Source organism: Myotis nattereri, assembly GCF_964212035.1.
Source record: "Myotis nattereri genome assembly, chromosome: X".
Lineage (NCBI taxonomy): Eukaryota > Metazoa > Chordata > Mammalia > Chiroptera > Vespertilionidae > Myotis > Myotis nattereri.
Window position 1 is genome coordinate 146,216,598 of NC_138078.1, and position 24,420 is coordinate 146,241,017.

Sequence of the window (24,420 nt, forward strand, 5' to 3'; positions counted from 1 at the left end):
ATGACTCAGAGCAGAGGAAGGGTCCCTCTCCGCGTGGAGCCAGCAGTCTCTCTACAACCCAACCTCTGGGCCCCCCACAGCTCTTGGTCTGGGCCATCAATGATTTGTAAAATAAATCATCAGAGTCCTGAAGTTGGAGGTGTGAGTCTGAGTGGGACTGAATAAAGAGCCGTGGTAGGAGGGGTGTGCAACGGTGCCTGTGGTTCTCTGGTGATGGCGTGTCACCCTTCATGATAGTGGGTTATGATGTGCAAGTATAAGAGTGTACTAGTATGTGAGACCACGTGTGACAGCAACCAGGGTGTATGATATGGCGTGTACATGCACACATCATGGGCAGAGACTGTGTAGTGGCCGACTGCTCTGTGAGGTGGTGACCATGGGGGTGAGGTTCTGAGAGATGGTGTGCACGACATGAGGCAACTGTGAGAAACGGGGCACCAGTGACTGTATGAGAGGACGTGGGGGTATGTGTGCAACGGGGTGTGCTGAGGCAACATGTGAGGCTATGCTCATGTGATTGTGCACCATGCAGGGTGGTTCTGAGGCGGTGCGACAGCATGTGTACCAGGCACAGCATTTGCTCAATAAACATTTCCGGGATGCTCACCAAGGGCTGTGTAGGACGGAATGTGGAGACCTAGCAGTGTGACCTGAGGTACTGCGTGTCAGGAGGTCTTTGTGGGTGTGGCAAGGGCAGCACTTGTGTGCAAGCACGTGTATGTGAGCGTATCGCACATCCTGTGCCCTGTCACAGTGCCTCCGAGTGGCTGACAGCGTGAGCAGCTCTGTACACTTGTTTGTGGAGGTATCAATATATACAATTTCAGTCTGTAAGTTAGGGACCCACCTCCAGGGGACAGAAGACATGTTCAGGACAGGAACGGGAGGCCAAGATTGGGGCTGGAAAGACAGCCAGCAAGAAGGGCAGAAGGCCAGTCTGGGACCGTGGGGTTGTCCATGGGCCCTCCTGACACTCATCTCTTATCTCTCTCAGCCCAGCTTGGCCTGCAGCCCTGTGGGAAATGGTAGAGAAGGAGGGGGAGATTAGGAGAACAGAATAACCTCTAGGGGGAATATTTAGACCCCGGGGGGGATCTCCCCACAGTGCCAACTCCCTCCCCAACACACCCCTTCACCTGGGTGAACTGCTCCCCCTAAAGTGGAATCTGTTCTTCCATGGAACAAACCCTCACATCGGAGCATGCGTGGAGTCAGGTGACATCCTAACCCAGACAGGTTAAGCGTCTCTCCCAAGGCCACACAGCTGGTGGCACAGGGCTGAGCCAGGCTCCGTGGTGTAGCCTCCACCCTGCAACCAGCACCGTTTCCTGAGTGCTCACTGTGGTCAACAACAGCTGGAAGGCTCAGGTGCTTTCCTTCATGAACACCTGAAAAAATACTCTAGTCCGGCTGGTGTGGCTCAGTGGTTGAGCATCAACCCATGAACCATGAGGACATGGTTGGATTCTTGATCATGGCACATGCCCAGGTTGCAGGCTCGAACCCCAGTGAGGTGCATGTAGGAGGCAGCCGATCCATGAATCTCTCTCATCACTGATGTTTCTATCTCTCTCTCCCTCTCCTTTCCTCTTTGAAATCAATAAAAATATGTGTGTGTGTTTGTTTGTTTTTTTTTTTAAAGAAAGCCCCATCTTTAAACTCTTTGGGAATCCTGATTAAGTTCAGGAGCCTTGCTTACATTGTTGACAATGGCACCGGATGTCACTTTGCACAACAATCCCTACCTCACGCCCCACCCCGCAGAGTCCACAGGAACCTGTGATCCAACTCTCAACATGAACCACAGTCTTGAACTTACATGGAAAATCCTTTCCTGAACCTGTGGTGAGGCGCCTGTCCTGACCCCCTGCTTTAAGTCCAGACCTCATCCTATACAGGCATCTACAGCCTCACCTGGCACAGGACCCCCTGCCCAAACACTGTACAGCAAGTATGTCAAACTTGTGGCCCGCAGGCCGCATGCACCCACAACAAATATTGTTGCAGCCCAGCCAATATAACGGTATGTAAGAAACGTTTTAATAAAAATTTCATAACCTACCAATGGCATATTTCACAGACCTAGAACGAACTCTCCAAAAATTCATCTGGAATAAAAAAAGACCCCGTCGCCGAAACCGGTTTGGCTCAGTGGATAGAGCGTCAACCTGCGGACTGAGAGGTCCCGGGTTCGATTCCGGTCAAGGGCATGTACCTGGGTTGGGGGCACATCCCCGGTGGGGGATGTGCAGGAGGCAGCTGATTGATGTTTCTCTCTCATCGATGTTTCTAACTCTCTCTATCTCTCTCCCTTCCTCTCTGTGAAAAATCAATAAAATATATTTTTTAACAACAACAACAAAAAAAGACCCCGAATAGCTGCAGCGATCCTGAGAAAGAACAAAGCAGGTGGGATCGCAATACCTGATATCAAGCTGTATTACAAAGCCACTGTTCTCAAAACTGCCTGGTACTGGCACAAGAACAGACATACAGATCAATGGAATAGAATAGAGAGCCCAGAAATCGACCTGAACCAATGTGCTCAATTAATATTTGACAAAGGAGGCGAGAACATACAATGGAGTCAAGACAGTCTCTTCAATAAATGGTGTTGGGACAATTGGACAGATACATGCAAGAAAATGAGACTAGACCACCAACTTACACCATACACAAAAATAAACTCAAAATGGATAAAGGACTTAAATGTAAGACAGGAAACCATAAAAATACTAGAGGAATCCAAAGGCAACAAAATCTCAGACATATGCCAAAGCAATTTCTTCACCGATACAGCGCCTAGGGCACTTGAAACTAAAGAGAAAATGAACAAATGGGACTACATCAAATTAAAAGCTTCTGCACAGCAAAAGAAACCATCAACAAAACAAGAAAGCCCACTGCATGGGAGAACATATTTGCCAATGTTATCACCGATAAGGGTTTAATCTCCAACATTTATAAGGAACTCATACAACTTAACAAAAGGAAGATAAACAATCCAATCAAAAAATGGGCAAAGGACCTAAATGGACACTTTTCAAAAGAGGACATTCAGAAAGCCAAGAGACATATGAAAACATGCTCAAAGTCACTAATCATCCGAGAGATGCAAATCAAAACAACAGTGAGGTACCATCTCACACCTGTCAGACTGGCAATCATCAACAAATCAACAAACGACAAGTGCTGGAGAGGATGTGGAGAAAAAGGAACCCTCGTGCACTGCTGGTGGGAATGCAGACTGGTGCAGCCACTATGGAAGACAGTATGGAGTTTCCTCAAAAAGGTAAAAATGGAATTCCCATTTGACCCCGTGATCCCACTTCTAGGAGTATATCCCAAGAAACCAGAAACACCAGTCAGAAAGGATATATGCACCCCTATGTTCATAGCAGCACAATTCACCATAGCTAAGATCTGGAAACAGCTTAAGTGCCCACCAGTAGATGAATGGATTAGAAAACAGTGGTACATCTACATGATGGAATACTATGCTGCTCTAAAAAGGAAGGAACTCTTACCATTTGCAACAGCATGGATGGAACTGGAGAGCATTATGCTAAGTGAAATAAGCCAGTCAATGAAGGAAAAATACCACATGATCTCACTCATTTATGGATAATAAAGACCATTATAAACTTATGAACAAAAATAGATACAAAGGCAGAGCAGCCTCGAACAGACTGGCAAACTACAGCGAGAAGGCCGGGGAGGGTTGGGGGGCAGGAGGCAGGGGGGTAAGAGATCAACCGAAGGACTTGTATGCATGCATATAAGCATAACCAATGGACATAAGACACTGGGGGGTAGGGGAGGCCAGGGGATTGTCAAGGGCGGGGGGAAAAAATGGACACATATGTAATACCCTTTGTAATACTTTAAGCAATAAAACAATTAAGGAAAAAATTTTCATAACTTAATTTTTAGAATATCCTGTTATACATAACTAGAGGCCGGGTGCACAGGATTTGAGCACTGTTGGGGGGTGTGGCCTGTGGGGATCAGCCTGCTCATCCCAGTCTGCAGAGTGGCTGTGGACCCACCCTCTGAGTGGCTGCTCCCTGGTCTGGCATCTTCCGTGGCGCTGGAGCACTAGCTTCTCCAGGGGACCCGGTCAGGGCCAGGCTCAGGGACAATAGCACTGAGGCGGCCGAGTAGGCCTCAGTCCCACGGTGGCCATGAACCTACCTCCCAGCCTCCAGTCAGCCAAGCAGCACTCCCACTGTGGTAGTGCACGGACTCCCCAGGGGGCAGCTCCTGCGTTGAGCGTCTGCCCCCTGGGGGTCAGTGCATGTCATAGCCACTGGTCGACTGGTCGTTCCACCATTCGGTCTCTGGGCTTTTATTATACAGGATTATGAATACCGAACTACAACATTCACTAATGACTGATTACTATAATTGTGTTGCATTCATTTTCCTTACGTACCTTATGTGCAGGTGCACCATTTCTCTCCACTGATACTAGCAGCACATATTTTAGCGGCCGGTTGCCACATCATTAGTCTTGTACTGACTTGTTTGGTGTGCATAACAGGAAATATTTTGCTTTCAGAGAAGAAGAAAAATAGATTTGCATTACGCTTATAAATTTGTGCAGTTATTCAGTGTCTGGTAAGTTAATGTTCAAGAAAAAATATTACTTTTTCTTAAAATGTTCTATTATTTTATGTTAACAATGACTCATTTAATTCAACCCTTTGTAATCAGCATGTCTCTATCGAAATAATCCTATGTTCCTATGAAAATTGAAGGTTTTGTGTGTTTTTTTTTGCGGCCCACATAAACTTAAACCTTGTTTATTTGGCCCGTGATAGCCTTTGAGTTTGACATACTTGCTGTACAGGGCTTACTGACCTAATCCTGTCCTTACTCCATGGCCTACAGGAAGCCTAGCCTATAACAGTGCTGGAGCCTATAACCGAATTCTGCAGAAACCTTTCCCTGACTTCCAACAGAAATCCGTAACTTGACCCGTTTCAGGAATCTCGGATCTGATCGTTCATAGGAACCCCTAAACTTGCCCTCTGGAAACACCCTCCTGACCCTGTATAGGAAGCCCTGATGTGACTCCCTCTGACAGCCTTGGTCTGGAAGCCTTGCCCTCACCTTGTACAGGAGCCACTGTCTTGACTGTGGCTAGTGGCCACCACATGAAACAGCGTAGCTCTGGGGAGTCTACAGAATCCTGTAGCAGGCACTGCTATAGGCCTTTCAACCCTGCTCCCCTTTCTTCCTGACTCACTCACTTTCCCAGCCTCCCTTGCAATGACAGGTGGACATGTGACAGTTCTGATCAATCGAGTGAGCAGAGTGGCATATGCAACTTCCAGGCCTGGCCCATAGGAACCTCTCATGGGCCCTCTTATGAGCACTGGCTGGTGTTCTCAGTGGTTAGAGCATGGGCTTGTGCACCGAAGGGTCTCGGGTTTGATTCCCAGACAAGGGCATGCAGCTGGGTTTAGGTTGGATCCCCAGCCCCAGTTGGAGCACATGCAGGCAGCGGCTGCACTGGCTATCCTGGCAGGGTTCCATGTTGCTGGGGTTGCCATGGAGACCCATAGCTAGGGTAGAATCTCACAAAGAAGCCATCTTAGAAATGGCCAGAAGCCTTCACGAGGCTATGTGGGTCACGTTCCCTGTGTATGTGCAGACCTGGGAACGTACATCCCCAGACTGCCTCATTGGGAATGAATACGGTAAGGAGGTGGGGGTGACCCTAGTTGAGTGGCCCATGGGGCTCCACAAAGTTATGCTAAAAGCCCATTGGGAAAAGGCTGCTGGTGACTGCAGCTGCCAGAGTGACCAGTGGGGCTCAGACCCAGGAGTCACCCAATGGCCAGCAGCTGCTCTGGCAACCTATGGGAAGGAAGGTGGGAAGGCTGGCCACCATGTGGGGCTGTTGGGAATCACTGCATCTTGAAAGCAGGATGGCTTCAGACCTTCTGTTCCCTTCTTTCTTCCTTCCCATACCCACCCACACCCCAAACAGTCTTCCAGGTTAATGCATGCCTCTGCTGTCTGGAGGGGACCCCAGGAGGCTCAGCATACACCAGCTGGGCCTATGGCAGCACGGGGCTGTACCCTCCCGCAACTGTGAGCCCCACCTGGGAGTACATCGATCCCCAGGCCTTAGAAGATTCCAATGCAAGAGGCACCTTCCTAGAGAACATCAGGACACAGCGACTGCGTCCGGACCTGTTGGCGCTGGGGCCTGCGGTGCCTTCCTCCATCCCTGTCCCCAGCAGTGCCTACGGGCCCCCCGACTTTCCTAGGAGCTTCTTTCCTCCAACCAGAAGCACCCCCAATCCAGCGGTCTATTCCTCCCCCAACCTCCAAGGAACCCTACCCCTGTCCACCTGTGGTGAGGCTCCCCCAAAGGGACAGGGAGGTTGAGGAGGGGGATGGGGTCCAAGGCAAAGTTGGGCTGAGCCTGGTCCCTCTTGCCCCCTGTCCACCTCACCAGAGCCCTGGGATTGTGCGCCATGCAGGGTGGTTCTGAGAAGGTGTGACAGCATGTGTACCAGGCACAGCGAAAGTCCGGCAGAGCGAAAGTCCGGCAGAGCGAAAGCCGCTCCACAGTGCCACCTGTGCAATGCCGGTGGTCAGACGATGACTAGGCAGAACAAGCCCCAAAGGCGCCGGGTAAGAGCCCAGGCCGGCCTCCCCTCACCCAGGTACTCTGTTCTCACTCCGGGCAGGGATCTCTGCCCTCACACTCTATGAGAACCCACATGCCCCCTCCCTGCCCCATCCACTCAGGGACCCAGCTCTGTACAGCAGTGTCTACCCTCAGCCCACCCTCGGGCTGCAAGCAGGCACGCCGTCCACTCCCTGCACAGCAGTTTTCATCCTTGGCTACACACTGGGATCACCGTGGGGCCCTCCCGAGATGGGTTGATTTACTTGGTCGGGGGCGCTGCCTGGGCATCAGGATTGTTTTCGACTCCCCAAGTGAGTCCAACGTCCGCCAACGCTGAGAACCACTGATGAAGCACCCCACGCCATTTGGAAAGCCCCGGGACAGGAGGCCATGTCCTCGCCCCTCAGAGCACCCTCAGTCTATGCCTTGTCCAGGAAGCCCTGCCTGCACCCTGACCCTCACCTCCTGGGTCCTCCACCCACCAGTGCACTGACCCTCATTTTCTTGCTGCCCCCAGAAGGTCAGCAAGCGGGCAGGTGCCCAGTGCACCAACTGCCAGACAACCATCGCGGCAGTGTGGCGGCTGAATGCCAATAGAGACCCCGTGTGCAATGCCTGCGGCCTTTATTACAAGCGACACCAGGTGTGCCCTGCCTCTTGGAGCCTGCCCCCTGCACCCCCATCCCGCTAACCTGGCCTTCCTTCTCCTTTTCCTTTCCTGTATTCTTCCTATCTCCCTTTCTCTCTTCTCCCTGTTATTCTACTCCCTCCTCCTTCCCTATCACCCTTCTCTTCTCTACACCTTCATCTCCTCCCTGCCTGTCTTTTCCCTCCTGCTCCCTTCTCTCTCCTCCATTTCTCATTTCCTTCCCCCTCCCCTCCAGCCATCAGCTAGTCCTATGGCTAGAGGCTCCCTCAGCCTTTCCATTGCTTAGGGCCTCACAAGCTCATGACTCCTTAGGGCATTATCTGGGCCACAGCTGGGGCCTGCTCCCCTAGTCCTTGACCCAGTTCCTGACTCTGAAGGAGTGGGGTGGAAAGGGTGTCCCTGGTGGAGACACAGAGGCAGATGTCTGAGGTCGGGGAACACTCATGGCCTCTCTTTCATCAGGTGAACCGACCACGGACCGTGCAGAAGGGTGGTATAAAGTCTAGAAAACCCAGGCCATCACAGAAAGAAAAGAAGCCAGTGTCAAGCCTGGGAGGCACTGGACCAGGTGATGCTCCGGCTGGTGGCTTCATGGTGGTGGCTGGGGGCACCGATGGTGGGAATTGTGGGGAAGTGGCCTCAGGCTTGACATTGGGCCCACCTGGTACTGCCCATCTCTACCAAGGCCTGGGCCCCGGGGTGCTGTCAGAACCTGTCAGTCACCTCATGCCTTTCCCCGGGCCCCTGTTGGGTTCACCCACAGGCTCCTTCCCCACAGGCCCCATGCCTCCCACCACCACCAGCGCTGTGGAGGCACCACTCAGCCCATGAGGACACAGAGCATGACTCAGAGCAGAGGAAGGGTCCCTCTCCGCGTGGAGCCAGCAGTCTCTCTACAACCCAACCTCTGGGCCCCCCACAGCTCTTGGTCTGGGCCATCAATGATTTGTAAAATAAATCATCAGAGTCCTGAAGTTGGAGGTGTGAGTCTGAGTGGGACTGAATAAAGAGCCGTGGTAGGAGGGGTGTGCAACGGTGCCTGTGGTTCTCTGGCGATGGCGTGTCACCCTTCATGATAGTGGGTTATGATGTGCAAGTATAAGAGTGTACTAGTATGTGAGACCACGTGTGCCAGCAACCAGGGTGTATGATATGGCGTGTACATGCACACATCATGGGCAGAGACTGTGTAGTGGCCGACTGCTCTGTGAGGTGGTGACCATGGGGGTGAGGTTCTGAGAGATGGTGTGCACGACATGAGGCAACTGTGAGAAACGGGGCACCAGTGACTGTATGAGAGGACGTGGGGGTATGTGTGCAACGGGGTGTGCTGAGGCAACATGTGAGGCTATGCTCATGTGATTGTGCACCATGCAGGGTGGTTCTGAGGCGGTGCGACAGCATGTGTACCAGGCACAGCATTTGCTCAATAAACATTTCCGGGATGCTCACCAAGGGCTGTGTAGGACGGAATGTGGAGACCTAGCAGTGTGACCTGAGGTACTGCGTGTCAGGAGGTCTTTGTGGGTCTGGCAAGGGCAGCACTTGTGTGCAAGCACGTGTATGTGAGAGTATCGCACATCCTGTGCCCTGTCACAGTGCCTCCGAGTGGCTGACAGCGTGAGCAGCTCTGTACACTTGTTTGTGGAGGTATCAATATATACAATTTCAGTCTGTAAGTTAGGGACCCACCTCCAGGGGACAGAAGACATGTTCAGGACAGGAACGGGAGGCCAAGATTGGGGCTGGAAAGACAGCCAGCAAGAAGGGCAGAAGGCCAGTCTGGGACCGTGGGGTTGTCCATGGGCCCTCCTGACACTCATCTCTTATCTCTCTCAGCCCAGCTCGGCCTGCAGCCCTGTGGGAAATGGTAGAGAAGGAGGGGGAGATTAGGAGAACAGAATAACCTCTAGGGGGAATATTTAGACCCCGGGGGGGATCTCCCCACAGTGCCAACTCCCTCCCCAACACACCCCTTCACCTGGGTGAACTGCTCCCCCTAAAGTGGAATCTGTTCTTCCATGGAACAAACCCTCACATCGGAGCATGCGTGGAGTCAGGTGACATCCTAACCCAGACAGGTTAAGCGTCTCTCCCAAGGCCACACAGCTGGTGGCACAGGGCTGAGCCAGGCTCCGTGGTGTAGCCTCCACCCTGCAACCAGCACCGTTTCCTGAGTGCTCACTGTGGTCAACAACAGCTGGAAGGCTCAGGTGCTTTCCTTCATGAACACCTGAAAAAATACTCTAGTCCGGCTGGTGTGGCTCAGTGGTTGAGCATCAACCCATGAACCATGAGGACATGGTTGGATTCTTGATCATGGCACATGCCCAGGTTGCAGGCTCGAACCCCAGTGAGGTGCATGTAGGAGGCAGCCGATCCATGAATCTCTCTCATCACTGATGTTTCTATCTCTCTCTCCCTCTCCTTTCCTCTTTGAAATCAATAAAAATATGTGTGTGTGTTTGTTTGTTTTTTTTTTTAAAGAAAGCCCCATCTTTAAACTCTTTGGGAATCCTGATTAAGTTCAGGAGCCTTGCTTACATTGTTGACAATGGCCCCGCATGTCACTTTGCACAACAATCCCTACCTCACGCCCCACCCCGCAGAGTCCACAGGAACCTGTGATCCAACTCTCAACATGAACCACAGTCTTGAACTTACATGGAAAATCCTTTCCTGAACCTGTGGTGAGGCGCCTGTCCTGACCCCCTGCTTTAAGTCCAGACCTCATCCTATACAGGCATCTACAGCCTCACCTGGCACAGGACCCCCTGCCCAAACACTGTACAGCAAGTATGTCAAACTTGTGGCCCGCAGGCCGCATGCACCCACAACAAATATTGTTGCAGCCCAGCCAATATAACGGTATGTAAGAAACGTTTTAATAAAAATTTCATAACCTACCAATGGCATATTTCACAGACCTAGAACGAACTCTCCAAAAATTCATCTGGAATAAAAAAAGACCCCGTCGCCGAAACCGGTTTGGCTCAGTGGATAGAGCGTCAACCTGCGGACTGAGAGGTCCCGGGTTCGATTCCGGTCAAGGGCATGTACCTGGGTTGGGGGCACATCCCCGGTGGGGGATGTGCAGGAGGCAGCTGATTGATGTTTCTCTCTCATCGATGTTTCTAACTCTCTCTATCTCTCTCCCTTCCTCTCTGTGAAAAATCAATAAAATATATTTTTTAACAACAACAACAAAAAAAGACCCCGAATAGCTGCAGCGATCCTGAGAAAGAACAAAGCAGGTGGGATCGCAATACCTGATATCAAGCTGTATTACAAAGCCACTGTTCTCAAAACTGCCTGGTACTGGCACAAGAACAGACATACAGATCAATGGAATAGAATAGAGAGCCCAGAAATCGACCTGAACCAATGTGCTCAATTAATATTTGACAAAGGAGGCGAGAACATACAATGGAGTCAAGACAGTCTCTTCAATAAATGGTGTTGGGACAATTGGACAGATACATGCAAGAAAATGAGACTAGACCACCAACTTACACCATACACAAAAATAAACTCAAAATGGATAAAGGACTTAAATGTAAGACAGGAAACCATAAAAATACTAGAGGAATCCAAAGGCAACAAAATCTCAGACATATGCCAAAGCAATTTCTTCACCGATACAGCGCCTAGGGCACTTGAAACTAAAGAGAAAATGAACAAATGGGACTACATCAAATTAAAAGCTTCTGCACAGCAAAAGAAACCATCAACAAAACAAGAAAGCCCACTGCATGGGAGAACATATTTGCCAATGTTATCACCGATAAGGGTTTAATCTCCAACATTTATAAGGAACTCATACAACTTAACAAAAGGAAGATAAACAATCCAATCAAAAAATGGGCAAAGGACCTAAATGGACACTTTTCAAAAGAGGACATTCAGAAAGCCAAGAGACATATGAAAACATGCTCAAAGTCACTAATCATCCGAGAGATGCAAATCAAAACAACAGTGAGGTACCATCTCACACCTGTCAGACTGGCAATCATCAACAAATCAACAAACGACAAGTGCTGGAGAGGATGTGGAGAAAAAGGAACCCTCGTGCACTGCTGGTGGGAATGCAGACTGGTGCAGCCACTATGGAAGACAGTATGGAGTTTCCTCAAAAAGGTAAAAATGGAATTCCCATTTGACCCCGTGATCCCACTTCTAGGAGTATATCCCAAGAAACCAGAAACACCAGTCAGAAAGGATATATGCACCCCTATGTTCATAGCAGCACAATTCACCATAGCTAAGATCTGGAAACAGCTTAAGTGCCCACCAGTAGATGAATGGATTAGAAAACAGTGGTACATCTACATGATGGAATACTATGCTGCTCTAAAAAGGAAGGAACTCTTACCATTTGCAACAGCATGGATGGAACTGGAGAGCATTATGCTAAGTGAAATAAGCCAGTCAATGAAGGAAAAATACCACATGATCTCACTCATTTATGGATAATAAAGACCATTATAAACTTATGAACAAAAATAGATACAAAGGCAGAGCAGCCTCGAACAGACTGGCAAACTACAGCGAGAAGGCCGGGGAGGGTTGGGGGGCAGGAGGCAGGGGGGTAAGAGATCAACCGAAGGACTTGTATGCATGCATATAAGCATAACCAATGGACATAAGACACTGGGGGGTAGGGGAGGCCAGGGGATTGTCAAGGGCGGGGGGAAAAAATGGACACATATGTAATACCCTTTGTAATACTTTAAGCAATAAAACAATTAAGGAAAAAATTTTCATAACTTAATTTTTAGAATATCCTGTTATACATAACTAGAGGCCGGGTGCACAGGATTTGAGCACTGTTGGGGGGTGTGGCCTGTGGGGATCAGCCTGCTCATCCCAGTCTGCAGAGTGGCTGTGGACCCACCCTCTGAGTGGCTGCTCCCTGGTCTGGCATCTTCCGTGGCGCTGGAGCACTAGCTTCTCCAGGGGACCCGGTCAGGGCCAGGCTCAGGGACAATAGCACTGAGGCGGCCGAGTAGGCCTCAGTCCCACGGTGGCCATGAACCTACCTCCCAGCCTCCAGTCAGCCAAGCAGCACTCCCACTGTGGTAGTGCACGGACTCCCCAGGGGGCAGCTCCTGCGTTGAGCGTCTGCCCCCTGGGGGTCAGTGCATGTCATAGCCACTGGTCGATTGGTCGTTCCACCATTCGGTCTCTGGGCTTTTATTATACAGGATTATGAATACCGAACTACAACATTCACTAATGACTGATTACTATAATTGTGTTGCATTCATTTTCCTTACGTACCTTATGTGCAGGTGCACCATTTCTCTCCACTGATACTAGCAGCACATATTTTAGCGGCCGGTTGCCACATCATTAGTCTTGTACTGACTTGTTTGGTGTGCATAACAGGAAATATTTTGCTTTCAGAGAAGAAGAAAAATAGATTTGCATTACGCTTATAAATTTGTGCAGTTATTCAGTGTCTGGTAAGTTAATGTTCAAGAAAAAATATTACTTTTTCTTAAAATGTTCTATTATTTTATGTTAACAATGACTCATTTAATTCAACCCTTTGTAATCAGCATGTCTCTATCGAAATAATCCTATGTTCCTATGAAAATTGAAGGTTTTGTGTGTTTTTTTTTGCGGCCCACATAAACTTAAACCTTGTTTATTTGGCCCGTGATAGCCTTTGAGTTTGACATACTTGCTGTACAGGGCTTACTGACCTAATCCTGTCCTTACTCCATGGCCTACAGGAAGCCTAGCCTATAACAGTGCTGGAGCCTATAACCGAATTCTGCAGAAACCTTTCCCTGACTTCCAACAGAAATCCGTAACTTGACCCGTTTCAGGAATCTCGGATCTGATCGTTCATAGGAACCCCTAAACTTGCCCTCTGGAAACACCCTCCTGACCCTGTATAGGAAGCCCTGATGTGACTCCCTCTGACAGCCTTGGTCTGGAAGCCTTGCCCTCACCTTGTACAGGAGCCACTGTCTTGACTGTGGCTAGTGGCCACCACATGAAACAGCGTAGCTCTGGGGAGTCTACAGAATCCTGTAGCAGGCACTGCTATAGGCCTTTCAACCCTGCTCCCCTTTCTTCCTGACTCACTCACTTTCCCAGCCTCCCTTGCAATGACAGGTGGACATGTGACAGTTCTGATCAATCGAGTGAGCAGAGTGGCATATGCAACTTCCAGGCCTGGCCCATAGGAACCTCTCATGGGCCCTCTTATGAGCACTGGCTGGTGTTCTCAGTGGTTAGAGCATGGGCTTGTGCACCGAAGGGTCTCGGGTTTGATTCCCAGACAAGGGCATGCAGCTGGGTTTAGGTTGGATCCCCAGCCCCAGTTGGAGCACATGCAGGCAGCGGCTGCACTGGCTATCCTGGCAGGGTTCCATGTTGCTGGGGTTGCCATGGAGACCCATAGCTAGGGTAGAATCTCACAAAGAAGCCATCTTAGAAATGGCCAGAAGCCTTCACGAGGCTATGTGGGTCACGTTCCCTGTGTATGTGCAGACCTGGGAACGTACATCCCCAGACTGCCTCATTGGGAATGAATACGGTAAGGAGGTGGGGGTGACCCTAGTTGAGTGGCCCATGGGGCTCCACAAAGTTATGCTAAAAGCCCATTGGGAAAAGGCTGCTGGTGACTGCAGCTGCCAGAGTGACCAGTGGGGCTCAGACCCAGGAGTCACCCAATGGCCAGCAGCTGCTCTGGCAACCTATGGGAAGGAAGGTGGGAAGGCTGGCCACCATGTGGGGCTGTTGGGAATCACTGCATCTTGAAAGCAGGATGGCTTCAGACCTTCTGTTCCCTTCTTTCTTCCTTCCCATACCCACCCACACCCCAAACAGTCTTCCAGGTTAATGCATGCCTCTGCTGTCTGGAGGAGACCCCAGGAGGCTCAGCATACACCAGCTGGGCCTATGGCAGCACGGGGCTGTACCCTCCCGCAACTGTGAGCCCCACCTGGGAGTACATCGATCCCCAGGCCTTAGAAGATTCCGATGCAAGAGGCACCTTCCTAGAGAACATCAGGACACAGCGACTGCGTCCGGACCTGTTGGCGCTGGGGCCTGCGGTGCCTTCCTCCATCCCTGTCCCCAGCAGTGCCTACGGGCCCCCCGACTTTCCTAGGAGCTTCTTTCCTCCAACCAGAAGCACCCCCAATCCAGCGGTCTATTCCTCCCCCAACCTCCAAGGAACCCTACCCCTGTCCACCTGTGGTGAGGCTCCCCCAAAGGGACAGGGAGGTTGAGGAGGGGGATGGGGTCCAAGGCAAAGTTGGGCTGAGCCTGGTCCCTCTTGCCCCCTGTCCACCTCACCAGAGCCCTGGGATTGTGCGCCACGCAGGGTGGTTCTGAGAAGGTGTGACAGCATGTGTACCAGGCACAGCGAAAGTCCGGCAGAGCGAAAGTCCGGCAGAGCGAAAGCCGCTCCACAGTGCCACCTGTGCAATGCCGGTGGTCAGACGATGACTAGGCAGAACAAGCCCCAAAGGCGCCGGGTAAGAGCCCAGGCCGGCCTCCCCTCACCCAGGTACTCTGTTCTCACTCCGGGCAGGGATCTCTGCCCTCACACTCTATGAGAACCCACATCCCCCCTCCCTGCCCCATCCACTCAGGGACCCAGCTCTGTACTGGAGTGTCTACCCTCAGCCCACCCTCGGGCTGCAAGCAGGCACGCCGTCCACTCCCTGCACAGCAGTTTTCATCCTTGGCTACACACTGGGATCACCGTGGGGCCCTCCCGAGATGGGTTGATTTACTTGGTCTGGGGCGCTGCCTGGGCATCAGGATTGTTTTCGACTCCCCAAGTGAGTCCAACGTCCGCCAACGCTGAGAACCACTGATGAAGCACCCCACGCCATTTGGAAAGCCCCGGGACAGGAGGCCATGTCCTCGCCCCTCAGAGCACCCTCAGTCTATGCCTTGTCCAGGAAGCCCTGCCTGCACCCTGACCCTCACCTCCTGGGTCCTCCACCCACCAGTGCACTGACCCTCATTTTCTTGCTGCCCCCAGAAGGTCAGCAAGCGGGCAGGTGCCCAGTGCACCAACTGCCAGACAACCATCGCGGCAGTGTGGCGGCTGAATGCCAATAGAGACCCCGTGTGCAATGCCTGCGGCCTTTATTACAAGCGACACCAGGTGTGCCCTGCCTCTTGGAGCCTGCCCCCTGCACCCCCATCCCGCTAACCTGGCCTTCCTTCTCCTTTTCCTTTCCTGTATTCTTCCTATCTCCCTTTCTCTCTTCTCCCTGTTATTCTACTCCCTCCTCCTTCCCTATCACCCTTCTCTTCTCTACACCTTCATCTCCTCCCTGCCTGTCTTTTCCCTCCTGCTCCCTTCTCTCTCCTCCATTTCTCATTTCCTTCCCCCTCCCCTCCAGCCATCAGCTAGTCCTATGGCTAGAGGCTCCCTCAGCCTTTCCATTGCTTAGGGCCTCACAAGCTCATGACTCCTTAGGGCATTATCTGGGCCACAGCTGGGGCCTGCTCCCCTAGTCCTTGACCCAGTTCCTGACTCTGAAGGAGTGGGGTGGAAAGGGTGTCCCTGGTGGAGACACAGAGGCAGATGTCTGAGGTCGGGGAACACTCATGGCCTCTCTTTCATCAGGTGAACCGACCACGGACCGTGCAGAAGGGTGGTATAAAGTCTAGAAAACCCAGGCCATCACAGAAAGAAAAGAAGCCAGTGTCAAGCCTGGGAGGCACTGGACCAGGTGATGCTCCGGCTGGTGGCTTCATGGTGGTGGCTGGGGGCAGCGATGGTGGGAATTGTGGGGAAGTGGCCTCAGGCTTGACATTGGGCCCACCTGGTACTGCCCATCTCTACCAAGGCCTGGGCCCCGGGGTGCTGTCAGAACCTGTCAGTCACCTCATGCCTTTCCCCGGGCCCCTGTTGGGTTCACCCACAGGCTCCTTCCCCACAGGCCCCATGCCTCCCACCACCACCAGCGCTGTGGAGGCACCACTCAGCCCATGAGGACACAGAGCATGACTCAGAGCAGAGGAAGGGTCCCTCTCCGCGTGGAGCCAGCAGTCTCTCTACAACCCAACCTCTGGGCCCCCCACAGCTCTTGGTCTGGGCCATCAATGATTTGTAAAATAAATCATCAGAGTCCTGAAGTTGGAGGTGTGAGTCTGAGTGGGACTGAATAAAGAGCCGTGGTAGGAGGGGTGTGCAACGGTGCCTGTGGTTCTCTGGCGATGGCGTGTCACCCTTCATGATAGTGGGTTATGAGGTGCAAGTATAAGAGTGTACTAGTATGTGAGACCACGTGTGCCAGCAACCAGGGTGTATGATATGGCGTGTACATGCACACATCATGGGCAGAGACTGTGTAGTGGCCGACTGCTCTGTGAGGTGGTGACCATGGGGGTGAGGTTCTGAGAGATGGTGTGCACGACATGAGGCAACTGTGAGAAACGGGGCACCAGTGACTGTGTGAGAGGACGTGGGGGTATGTGTGCAACGGGGTGTGCTGAGGCAACATGTGAGGCTATGCTCATGTGATTGTGCACCATGCAGGGTGGTTCTGAGGCGGTGCGACAGCATGTGTACCAGGCACAGCATTTGCTCAATAAACATTTCCGGGATGCTCACCAAGGGCTGTGTAGGACGGAATGTGGAGACCTAGCAGTGTGACCTGAGGTACTGCGTGTCAGGAGGTCTTTGTGGCTCTGGCAAGGGCAGCACTTGTGTGCAAGCACGTGTATGTGAGCATATCGCACATCCTGTGCCCTGTCACAGTGCCTCCGAGTGGCTGACAGCGTGAGCAGCTCTGTACACTTGTTTGTGGAGGTATCAATATATACAATTTCAGTCTGTAAGTTAGGGACCCACCTCCAGGGGACAGAAGACATGTTCAGGACAGGAACGGGAGGCCAAGATTGGGGCTGGAAAGACAGCCAGCAAGAAGGGCAGAAGGCCAGTCTGGGACCGTGGGGTTGTCCATGGGCCCTCCTGACACTCATCTCTTATCTCTCTCAGCCCAGCTCGGCCTGCAGCCCTGTGGGAAATGGTAGAGAAGGAGGGGGAGATTAGGAGAACAGAATAACCTCTAGGGGGAATATTTAGACCCCGGGGGGGATCTCCCCACAGTGCCAACTCCCTCCCCAACACACCCCTTCACCTGGGTGAACTGCTCCCCCTAAAGTGGAATCTGTTCTTCCATGGAACAAACCCTCACATCGGAGCATGCGTGGAGTCAGGTGACATCCTAACCCAGACAGGTTAAGCGTCTCTCCCAAGGCCACACAGCTGGTGGCACAGGGCTGAGCCAGGCTCCGTGGTGTAGCCTCCACCCTGCAACCAGCACCGTTTCCTGAGTGCTCACTGTGGTCAACAACAGCTGGAAGGCTCAGGTGCTTTCCTTCATGAACACCTGAAAAAATACTCTAGTCCGGCTGGTGTGGCTCAGTGGTTGAGCATCAACCCATGAACCATGAGGACATGGTTGGATTCTTGATCATGGCACATGCCCAGGTTGCAGGCTCGAACCCCAGTGAGGTGCATGTAGGAGGCAGCCGATCCATGAATCTCTCTCATCACTGATGTTTCTATCTCTCTCTCCCTCTCCTTTCCTCTTTGAAATCAATAAAAATATGTGTGTGTGTTTGTTTGTTTTTTTTTTAAAGAAAGCCCCATCTTTAAACTCTTTGGGAATCCTGATTAAGTTCAGGAGCCTTGCTTACATTGTTGACAATGGCCCCGGATGTCACTTTGCACAACAATCCCTACCTCACGCCCCACCCCGCAGAGTCCACAGGAACCTGTGATCCAACTCTCAACATGAACCACAGTCTTGAACTTACATGGAAAATCCTTTCCTGAACCTGTGGTGAGGCGCCTGTCCTGACCCCCTGCTTTAAGTCCAGACCTCATCCTATACAGGCATCTACAGCCTCACCTGGCACAGGACCCCCTGCCCAAACACTGTACAGCAAGTATGTCAAACTTGTGGCCCGCAGGCCGCATGCACCCACAACAAATATTGTTGCAGCCCAGCCAATATAACGGTATGTAAGAAACGTTTTAATAAAAATTTCATAACCTACCAATGGCATATTTCACAGACCTAGAACGAACTCTCCAAAAATTCATCTGGAATAAAAAAAGACCCCGTCGCCGAAACCGGTTTGGCTCAGTGGATAGAGCGTCAACCTGCGGACTGAGAGGTCCCGGGTTCGATTCCGGTCAAGGGCATGTACCTGGGTTGGGGGCACATCCCCGGTGGGGGATGTGCAGGAGGCAGCTGATTGATGTTTCTCTCTCATCGATGTTTCTAACTCTCTCTATCTCTCTCCCTTCCTCTCTGTGAAAAATCAATAAAATATATTTTTTAACAACAACAACAAAAAAAGACCCCGAATAGCTGCAGCGATCCTGAGAAAGAACAAAGCAGGTGGGATCGCAATACCTGATATCAAGCTGTATTACAAAGCCACTGTTATCAAAACTGCCTGGTACTGGCACAAGAACAGACATACAGATCAATGGAATAGAATAGAGAGCCCAGAAATCGACCTGAACCAATGTGCTCAATTAATATTTGACAAAGGAGGCGAGAACATACAATGGAGTCAAGACAGTCTCTTCAATAAATGGTGTTGGGACAATTGGACAGATACATGCAAGAAAATGAGACTAGACCACCAACTTACACCATACACAAAAATAAACTCAAAATGGATAAAGGACTTAAATGTAAGACAGGAAACCATAAAAATACTAGAGGAATCCAAAGGCAACAAAATCTCAGACATATGCCAAAGCAATTTCTTCACCGATACAGCGCCTAGGGCACTTGAAACTAAAGAGAAAATGAACAAATGGGACTACATCAAATTAAAAGCTTCTGCACAGCAAAAGAAACCATCAACAAAACAAGAAAGCCCACTGCATGGGAGAACATATTTGCCAATGTTATCACCGATAAGGGTTTAATCTCCAACATTTATAAGGAACTCATACAACTTAACAAAAGGAAGATAAACAATCCAATCAAAAAATGGGCAAAGGACCTAAATGGACACTTTTCAAAAGAGGACATTCAGAAAGCCAAGAGACATATGAAAACATGCTCAAAGTCACTAATCATCCGAGAGATGCAAATCAAAACAACAGTGAGGTACCATCTCACACCTGTCAGACTGGCAATCATCAACAAATCAACAAACGACAAGTGCTGGAGAGGATGTGGAGAAAAAGGAACCCTCGTGCACTGCTGGTGGGAATGCAGACTGGTGCAGCCACTATGGAAGACAGTATGGAGTTTCCTCAAAAAGGTAAAAATGGAATTCCCATTTGACCCCGTGATCCCACTTCTAGGAGTATATCCCAAGAAACCAGAAACACCAGTCAGAAAGGATATATGCACCCCTATGTTCATAGCAGCACAATTCACCATAGCTAAGATCTGGAAACAGCTTAAGTGCCCACCAGTAGATGAATGGATTAGAAAACAGTGGTACATCTACATGATGGAATACTATGCTGCTCTAAAAAGGAAGGAACTCTTACCATTTGCAACAGCATGGATGGAACTGGAGAGCATTATGCTAAGTGAAATAAGCCAGTCAATGAAGGAAAAATACCACATGATCTCACTCATTTATGGATAATAAAGACCATTATAAACTTATGAACAAAAATAGATACAAAGGCAGAGCAGCCTCGAACAGACTGGCAAACTACAGCGAGAAGGCCGGGGAGGGTTGGGGGGCAGGAGGCAGGGGGGTAAGAGATCAACCGAAGGACTTGTATGCATGCATATAAGCATAACCAATGGACATAAGACACTGGGGGGTAGGGGAGGCCAGGGGATTGTCAAGGGCGGGGGGAAAAAATGGACACATATGTAATACCCTTTGTAATACTTTAAGCAATAAAACAATTAAGGAAAAAATTTTCATAACTTAATTTTTAGAATATCCTGTTATACATAACTAGAGGCCGGGTGCACAGGATTTGAGCACTGTTGGGGGGTGTGGCCTGTGGGGATCAGCCTGCTCATCCCAGTCTGCAGAGTGGCTGTGGACCCACCCTCTGAGTGGCTGCTCCCTGGTCTGGCATCTTCCGTGGCGCTGGAGCACTAGCTTCTCCAGGGGACCCGGTCAGGGCCAGGCTCAGGGACAATAGCACTGAGGCGGCCGAGTAGGCCTCAGTCCCACGGTGGCCATGAACCTACCTCCCAGCCTCCAGTCAGCCAAGCAGCACTCCCACTGTGGTAGTGCACGGACTCCCCAGGGGGCAGCTCCTGCGTTGAGCGTCTGCCCCCTGGGGGTCAGTGCATGTCATAGCCACTGGTCGATTGGTCGTTCCACCATTCGGTCTCTGGGCTTTTATTATACAGGATTATGAATACCGAACTACAACATTCACTAATGACTGATTACTATAATTGTGTTGCATTCATTTTCCTTACGTACCTTATGTGCAGGTGCACCATTTCTCTCCACTGATACTAGCAGCACATATTTTAGCGGCCGGTTGCCACATCATTAGTCTTGTACTGACTTGTTTGGTGTGCATAACAGGAAATATTTTGCTTTCAGAGAAGAAGAAAAATAGATTTGCATTACGCTTATAAATTTGTGCAGTTATTCAGTGTCTGGTAAGTTAATGTTCAAGAAAAAATATTACTTTTTCTTAAAATGTTCTATTATTTTATGTTAACAATGACTCATTTAATTCAACCCTTTGTAATCAGCATGTCTCTATCGAAATAATCCTATGTTCCTATGAAAATTGAAGGTTTTGTGTGTTTTTTTTTGCGGCCCACATAAACTTAAACCTTGTTTATTTGGCCCGTGATAGCCTTTGAGTTTGACATACTTGCTGTACAGGGCTTACTGACCTAATCCTGTCCTTACTCCATGGCCTACAGGAAGCCTAGCCTATAACAGTGCTGGAGCCTATAACCGAATTCTGCAGAAACCTTTCCCTGACTTCCAACAGAAATCCGTAACTTGACCCGTTTCAGGAATCTCGGATCTGATCGTTCATAGGAACCCCTAAACTTGCCCTCTGGAAACACCCTCCTGACCCTGTATAGGAAGCCCTGATGTGACTCCCTCTGACAGCCTTGGTCTGGAAGCCTTGCCCTCACCTTGTACAGGAGCCACTGTCTTGACTGTGGCTAGTGGCCACCACATGAAACAGCGTAGCTCTGGGGAGTCTACAGAATCCTGTAGCAGGCACTGCTATAGGCCTTTCAACCCTGCTCCCCTTTCTTCCTGACTCACTCACTTTCCCAGCCTCCCTTGCAATGACAGGTGGACATGTGACAGTTCTGATCAATCGAGTGAGCAGAGTGGCATATGCAACTTCCAGGCCTGGCCCATAGGAACCTCTCATGGGCCCTCTTATGAGCACTGGCTGGTGTTCTCAGTGGTTAGAGCATGGGCTTGTGCACCGAAGGGTCTCGGGTTTGATTCCCAGACAAGGGCATGCAGCTGGGTTTAGGTTGGATCCCCAGCCCCAGTTGGAGCACATGCAGGCAGCGGCTGCACTGGCTATCCTGGCAGGGTTCCATGTTGCTGGGGTTGCCATGGAGACCCATAGCTAGGGTAGAATCTCACAAAGAAGCCATCTTAGAAATGGCCAGAAGCCTTCACGAGGCTATGTGGGTCACGTTCCCTGTGTATGTGCAGACCTGGGAACGTACATCCCCAGACTGCCTCATTGGGAATGAATACGGTAAGGAGGTGGGGGTGACCCTAGTTGAGTGGCCCATGGGGCTCCACAAAGTTATGCTAAAAGCCCATTGGGAAAAGGCTGCTGGTGACTGCAGCTGCCAGAGTGACCAGTGGGGCTCAGACCCAGGAGTCACCCAATGGCCAGCAGCTGCTCTGGCAACCTATGGGAAGGAAGGTGGGAAGGCTGGCCACCATGTGGGGCTGTTGGGAATCACTGCATCTTGAAAGCAGGATGGCTTCAGACCTTCTGTTCCCTTCTTTCTTCCTTCCCATACCCACCCACACCCCAAACAGTCTTCCAGGTTAATGCATGCCTCTGCTGTCTGGAGGGGACCCCAGGAGGCTCAGCATACACCAGCTGGGCCTATGGCAGCACGGGGCTGTACCCTCCCGCAACTGTGAGCCCCACCTGGGAGTACATCGATCCCCAGGCCTTAGAAGATTCCTATGCAAGAGGCACCTTCCTAGAGAACATCAGGACACAGCGACTGCGTCCGGACCTGTTGGCGCTGGGGCCTGCGGTGCCTTCCTCCATCCCTGTCCCCAGCAGTGCCTACGGGCCCCCCGACTTTCCTAGGAGCTTCTTTCCTCCAACCAGAAGCACCCCCAATCCAGCGGTCTATTCCTCCCCCAACCTCCAAGGAACCCTACCCCTGTCCACCTGTGGTGAGGCTCCCCCAAAGGGACAGGGAGGTTGAGGAGGGGGATGGGGTCCAAGGCAAAGTTGGGCTGAGCCTGGTCCCTCTTGCCCCCTGTCCACCTCACCAGAGCCCTGGGATTGTGCGCCATGCAGGGTGGTTCTGAGAAGGTGTGACAGCATGTGTACCAGGCACAGCGAAAGTCCGGCAGAGCGAAAGTCCGGCAGAGCGAAAGCCGCTCCACAGTGCCACCTGTGCAATGCCGGTGGTCAGACGATGACTAGGCAGAACAAGCCCCAAAGGCGCCGGGTAAGAGCCCAGGCCGGCCTCCCCTCACCCAGGTACTCTGTTCTCACTCCGGGCAGGGATCTCTGCCCTCACACTCTATGAGAACCCACATGCCCCCTCCCTGCCCCATCCACTCAGGGACCCAGCTCTGTACTGGAGTGTCTGCCCTTAGCCCACCCTCGGGCTGCAAGCAGGCACGCCGTCCACTCCCTGCACAGCAGTTTTCATCCTTGGCTACACACTGGGATCACCGTGGGGCCCTCCCGAGATGGGTTGATTTACTTGGTCTGGGGCGCTGCCTGGGCATCAGGATTGTTTTCGACTCCCCAAGTGAGTCCAATGTCCGCCAACGCTGAGAACCACTGATGAAGCACCCCACGCCATTTGGAAAGCCCCGGGACAGGAGGCCATGTCCTCGCCCCTCAGAGCACCCTCAGTCTATGCCTTGTCCAGGAAGCCCTGCCTGCACCCTGACCCTCACCTCCTGGGTCCTCCACCCACCAGTGCACTGACCCTCATTTTCTTGCTGCCCCCAGAAGGTCAGCAAGCGGGCAGGTGCCCAGTGCACCAACTGCCAGACAACCATCGCGGCAGTGTGGCGGCTGAATGCCAATAGAGACCCCGTGTGCAATGCCTGCGGCCTTTATTACAAGCGACACCAGGTGTGCCCTGCCTCTTGGAGCCTGCCCCCTGCACCCCCATCCCGCTAACCTGGCCTTCCTTCTCCTTTTCCTTTCCTGTATTCTTCCTATCTCCCTTTCTCTCTTCTCCCTGTTATTCTACTCCCTCCTCCTTCCCTATCACCCTTCTCTTCTCTACACCTTCATCTCCTCCCTGCCTGTCTTTTCCCTCCTGCTCCCTTCTCTCTCCTCCATTTCTCATTTCCTTCCCCCTCCCCTCCAGCCATCAGCTAGTCCTATGGCTAGAGGCTCCCTCAGCCTTTCCATTGCTTAGGGCCTCACAAGCTCATGACTCCTTAGGGCATTATCTGGGCCACAGCTGGGGCCTGCTCCCCTAGTCCTTGACCCAGTTCCTGACTCTGAAGGAGTGGGGTGGAAAGGGTGTCCCTGGTGGAGACACAGAGGCAGATGTCTGAGGTCGGGGAACACTCATGGCCTCTCTTTCATCAGGTGAACCGACCACGGACCGTGCAGAAGGGTGGTATAAAGTCTAGAAAACCCAGGCCATCACAGAAAGAAAAGAAGCCAGTGTCAAGCCTGGGAGGCACTGGACCAGGTGATGCTCCGGCTGGTGGCTTCATGGTGGTGGCTGGGGGCAGCGATGGTGGGAATTGTGGGGAAGTGGCCTCAGGCTTGACATTGGGCCCACCTGGTACTGCCCATCTCTACCAAGGCCTGGGCCCCGGGGTGCTGTCAGAACCTGTCAGTCACCTCATGCCTTTCCCCGGGCCCCTGTTGGGTTCACCCACAGGCTCCTTCCCCACAGGCCCCATGCCTCCCACCACCACCAGCGCTGTGGAGGCACCACTCAGCCCATGAGGA

General features: G+C 51.5%; 2 protein-coding genes across 2 annotated transcripts; both read left to right on the top strand.

Moving 5' to 3' along the window:
• LOC308511962 (erythroid transcription factor-like) lies at positions 1-8,132 on the top strand (the record flags this gene model as incomplete). The annotated part of the gene is made up of 3 exons (XM_081081775.1): positions 1-21; positions 7,170-7,295; positions 7,764-8,132. 3 exons carry the CDS (start codon positions 1-3, stop codon positions 8,130-8,132), a joined length of 516 nt encoding a protein of 171 aa, XP_080937901.1.
• An 11-nt stretch (positions 8,133-8,143) lies between these two features.
• Positions 8,144-24,417, top strand: LOC308511963 (erythroid transcription factor-like; the record flags this gene model as incomplete). Its single annotated transcript, XM_081081776.1, has 4 exons — positions 8,144-8,153; positions 23,057-23,112; positions 23,455-23,580; positions 24,049-24,417. 4 exons carry the CDS (start codon positions 8,144-8,146, stop codon positions 24,415-24,417), a joined length of 561 nt encoding a protein of 186 aa, XP_080937902.1.
• Between the last annotated feature and the right edge of the window lie 3 nt (positions 24,418-24,420).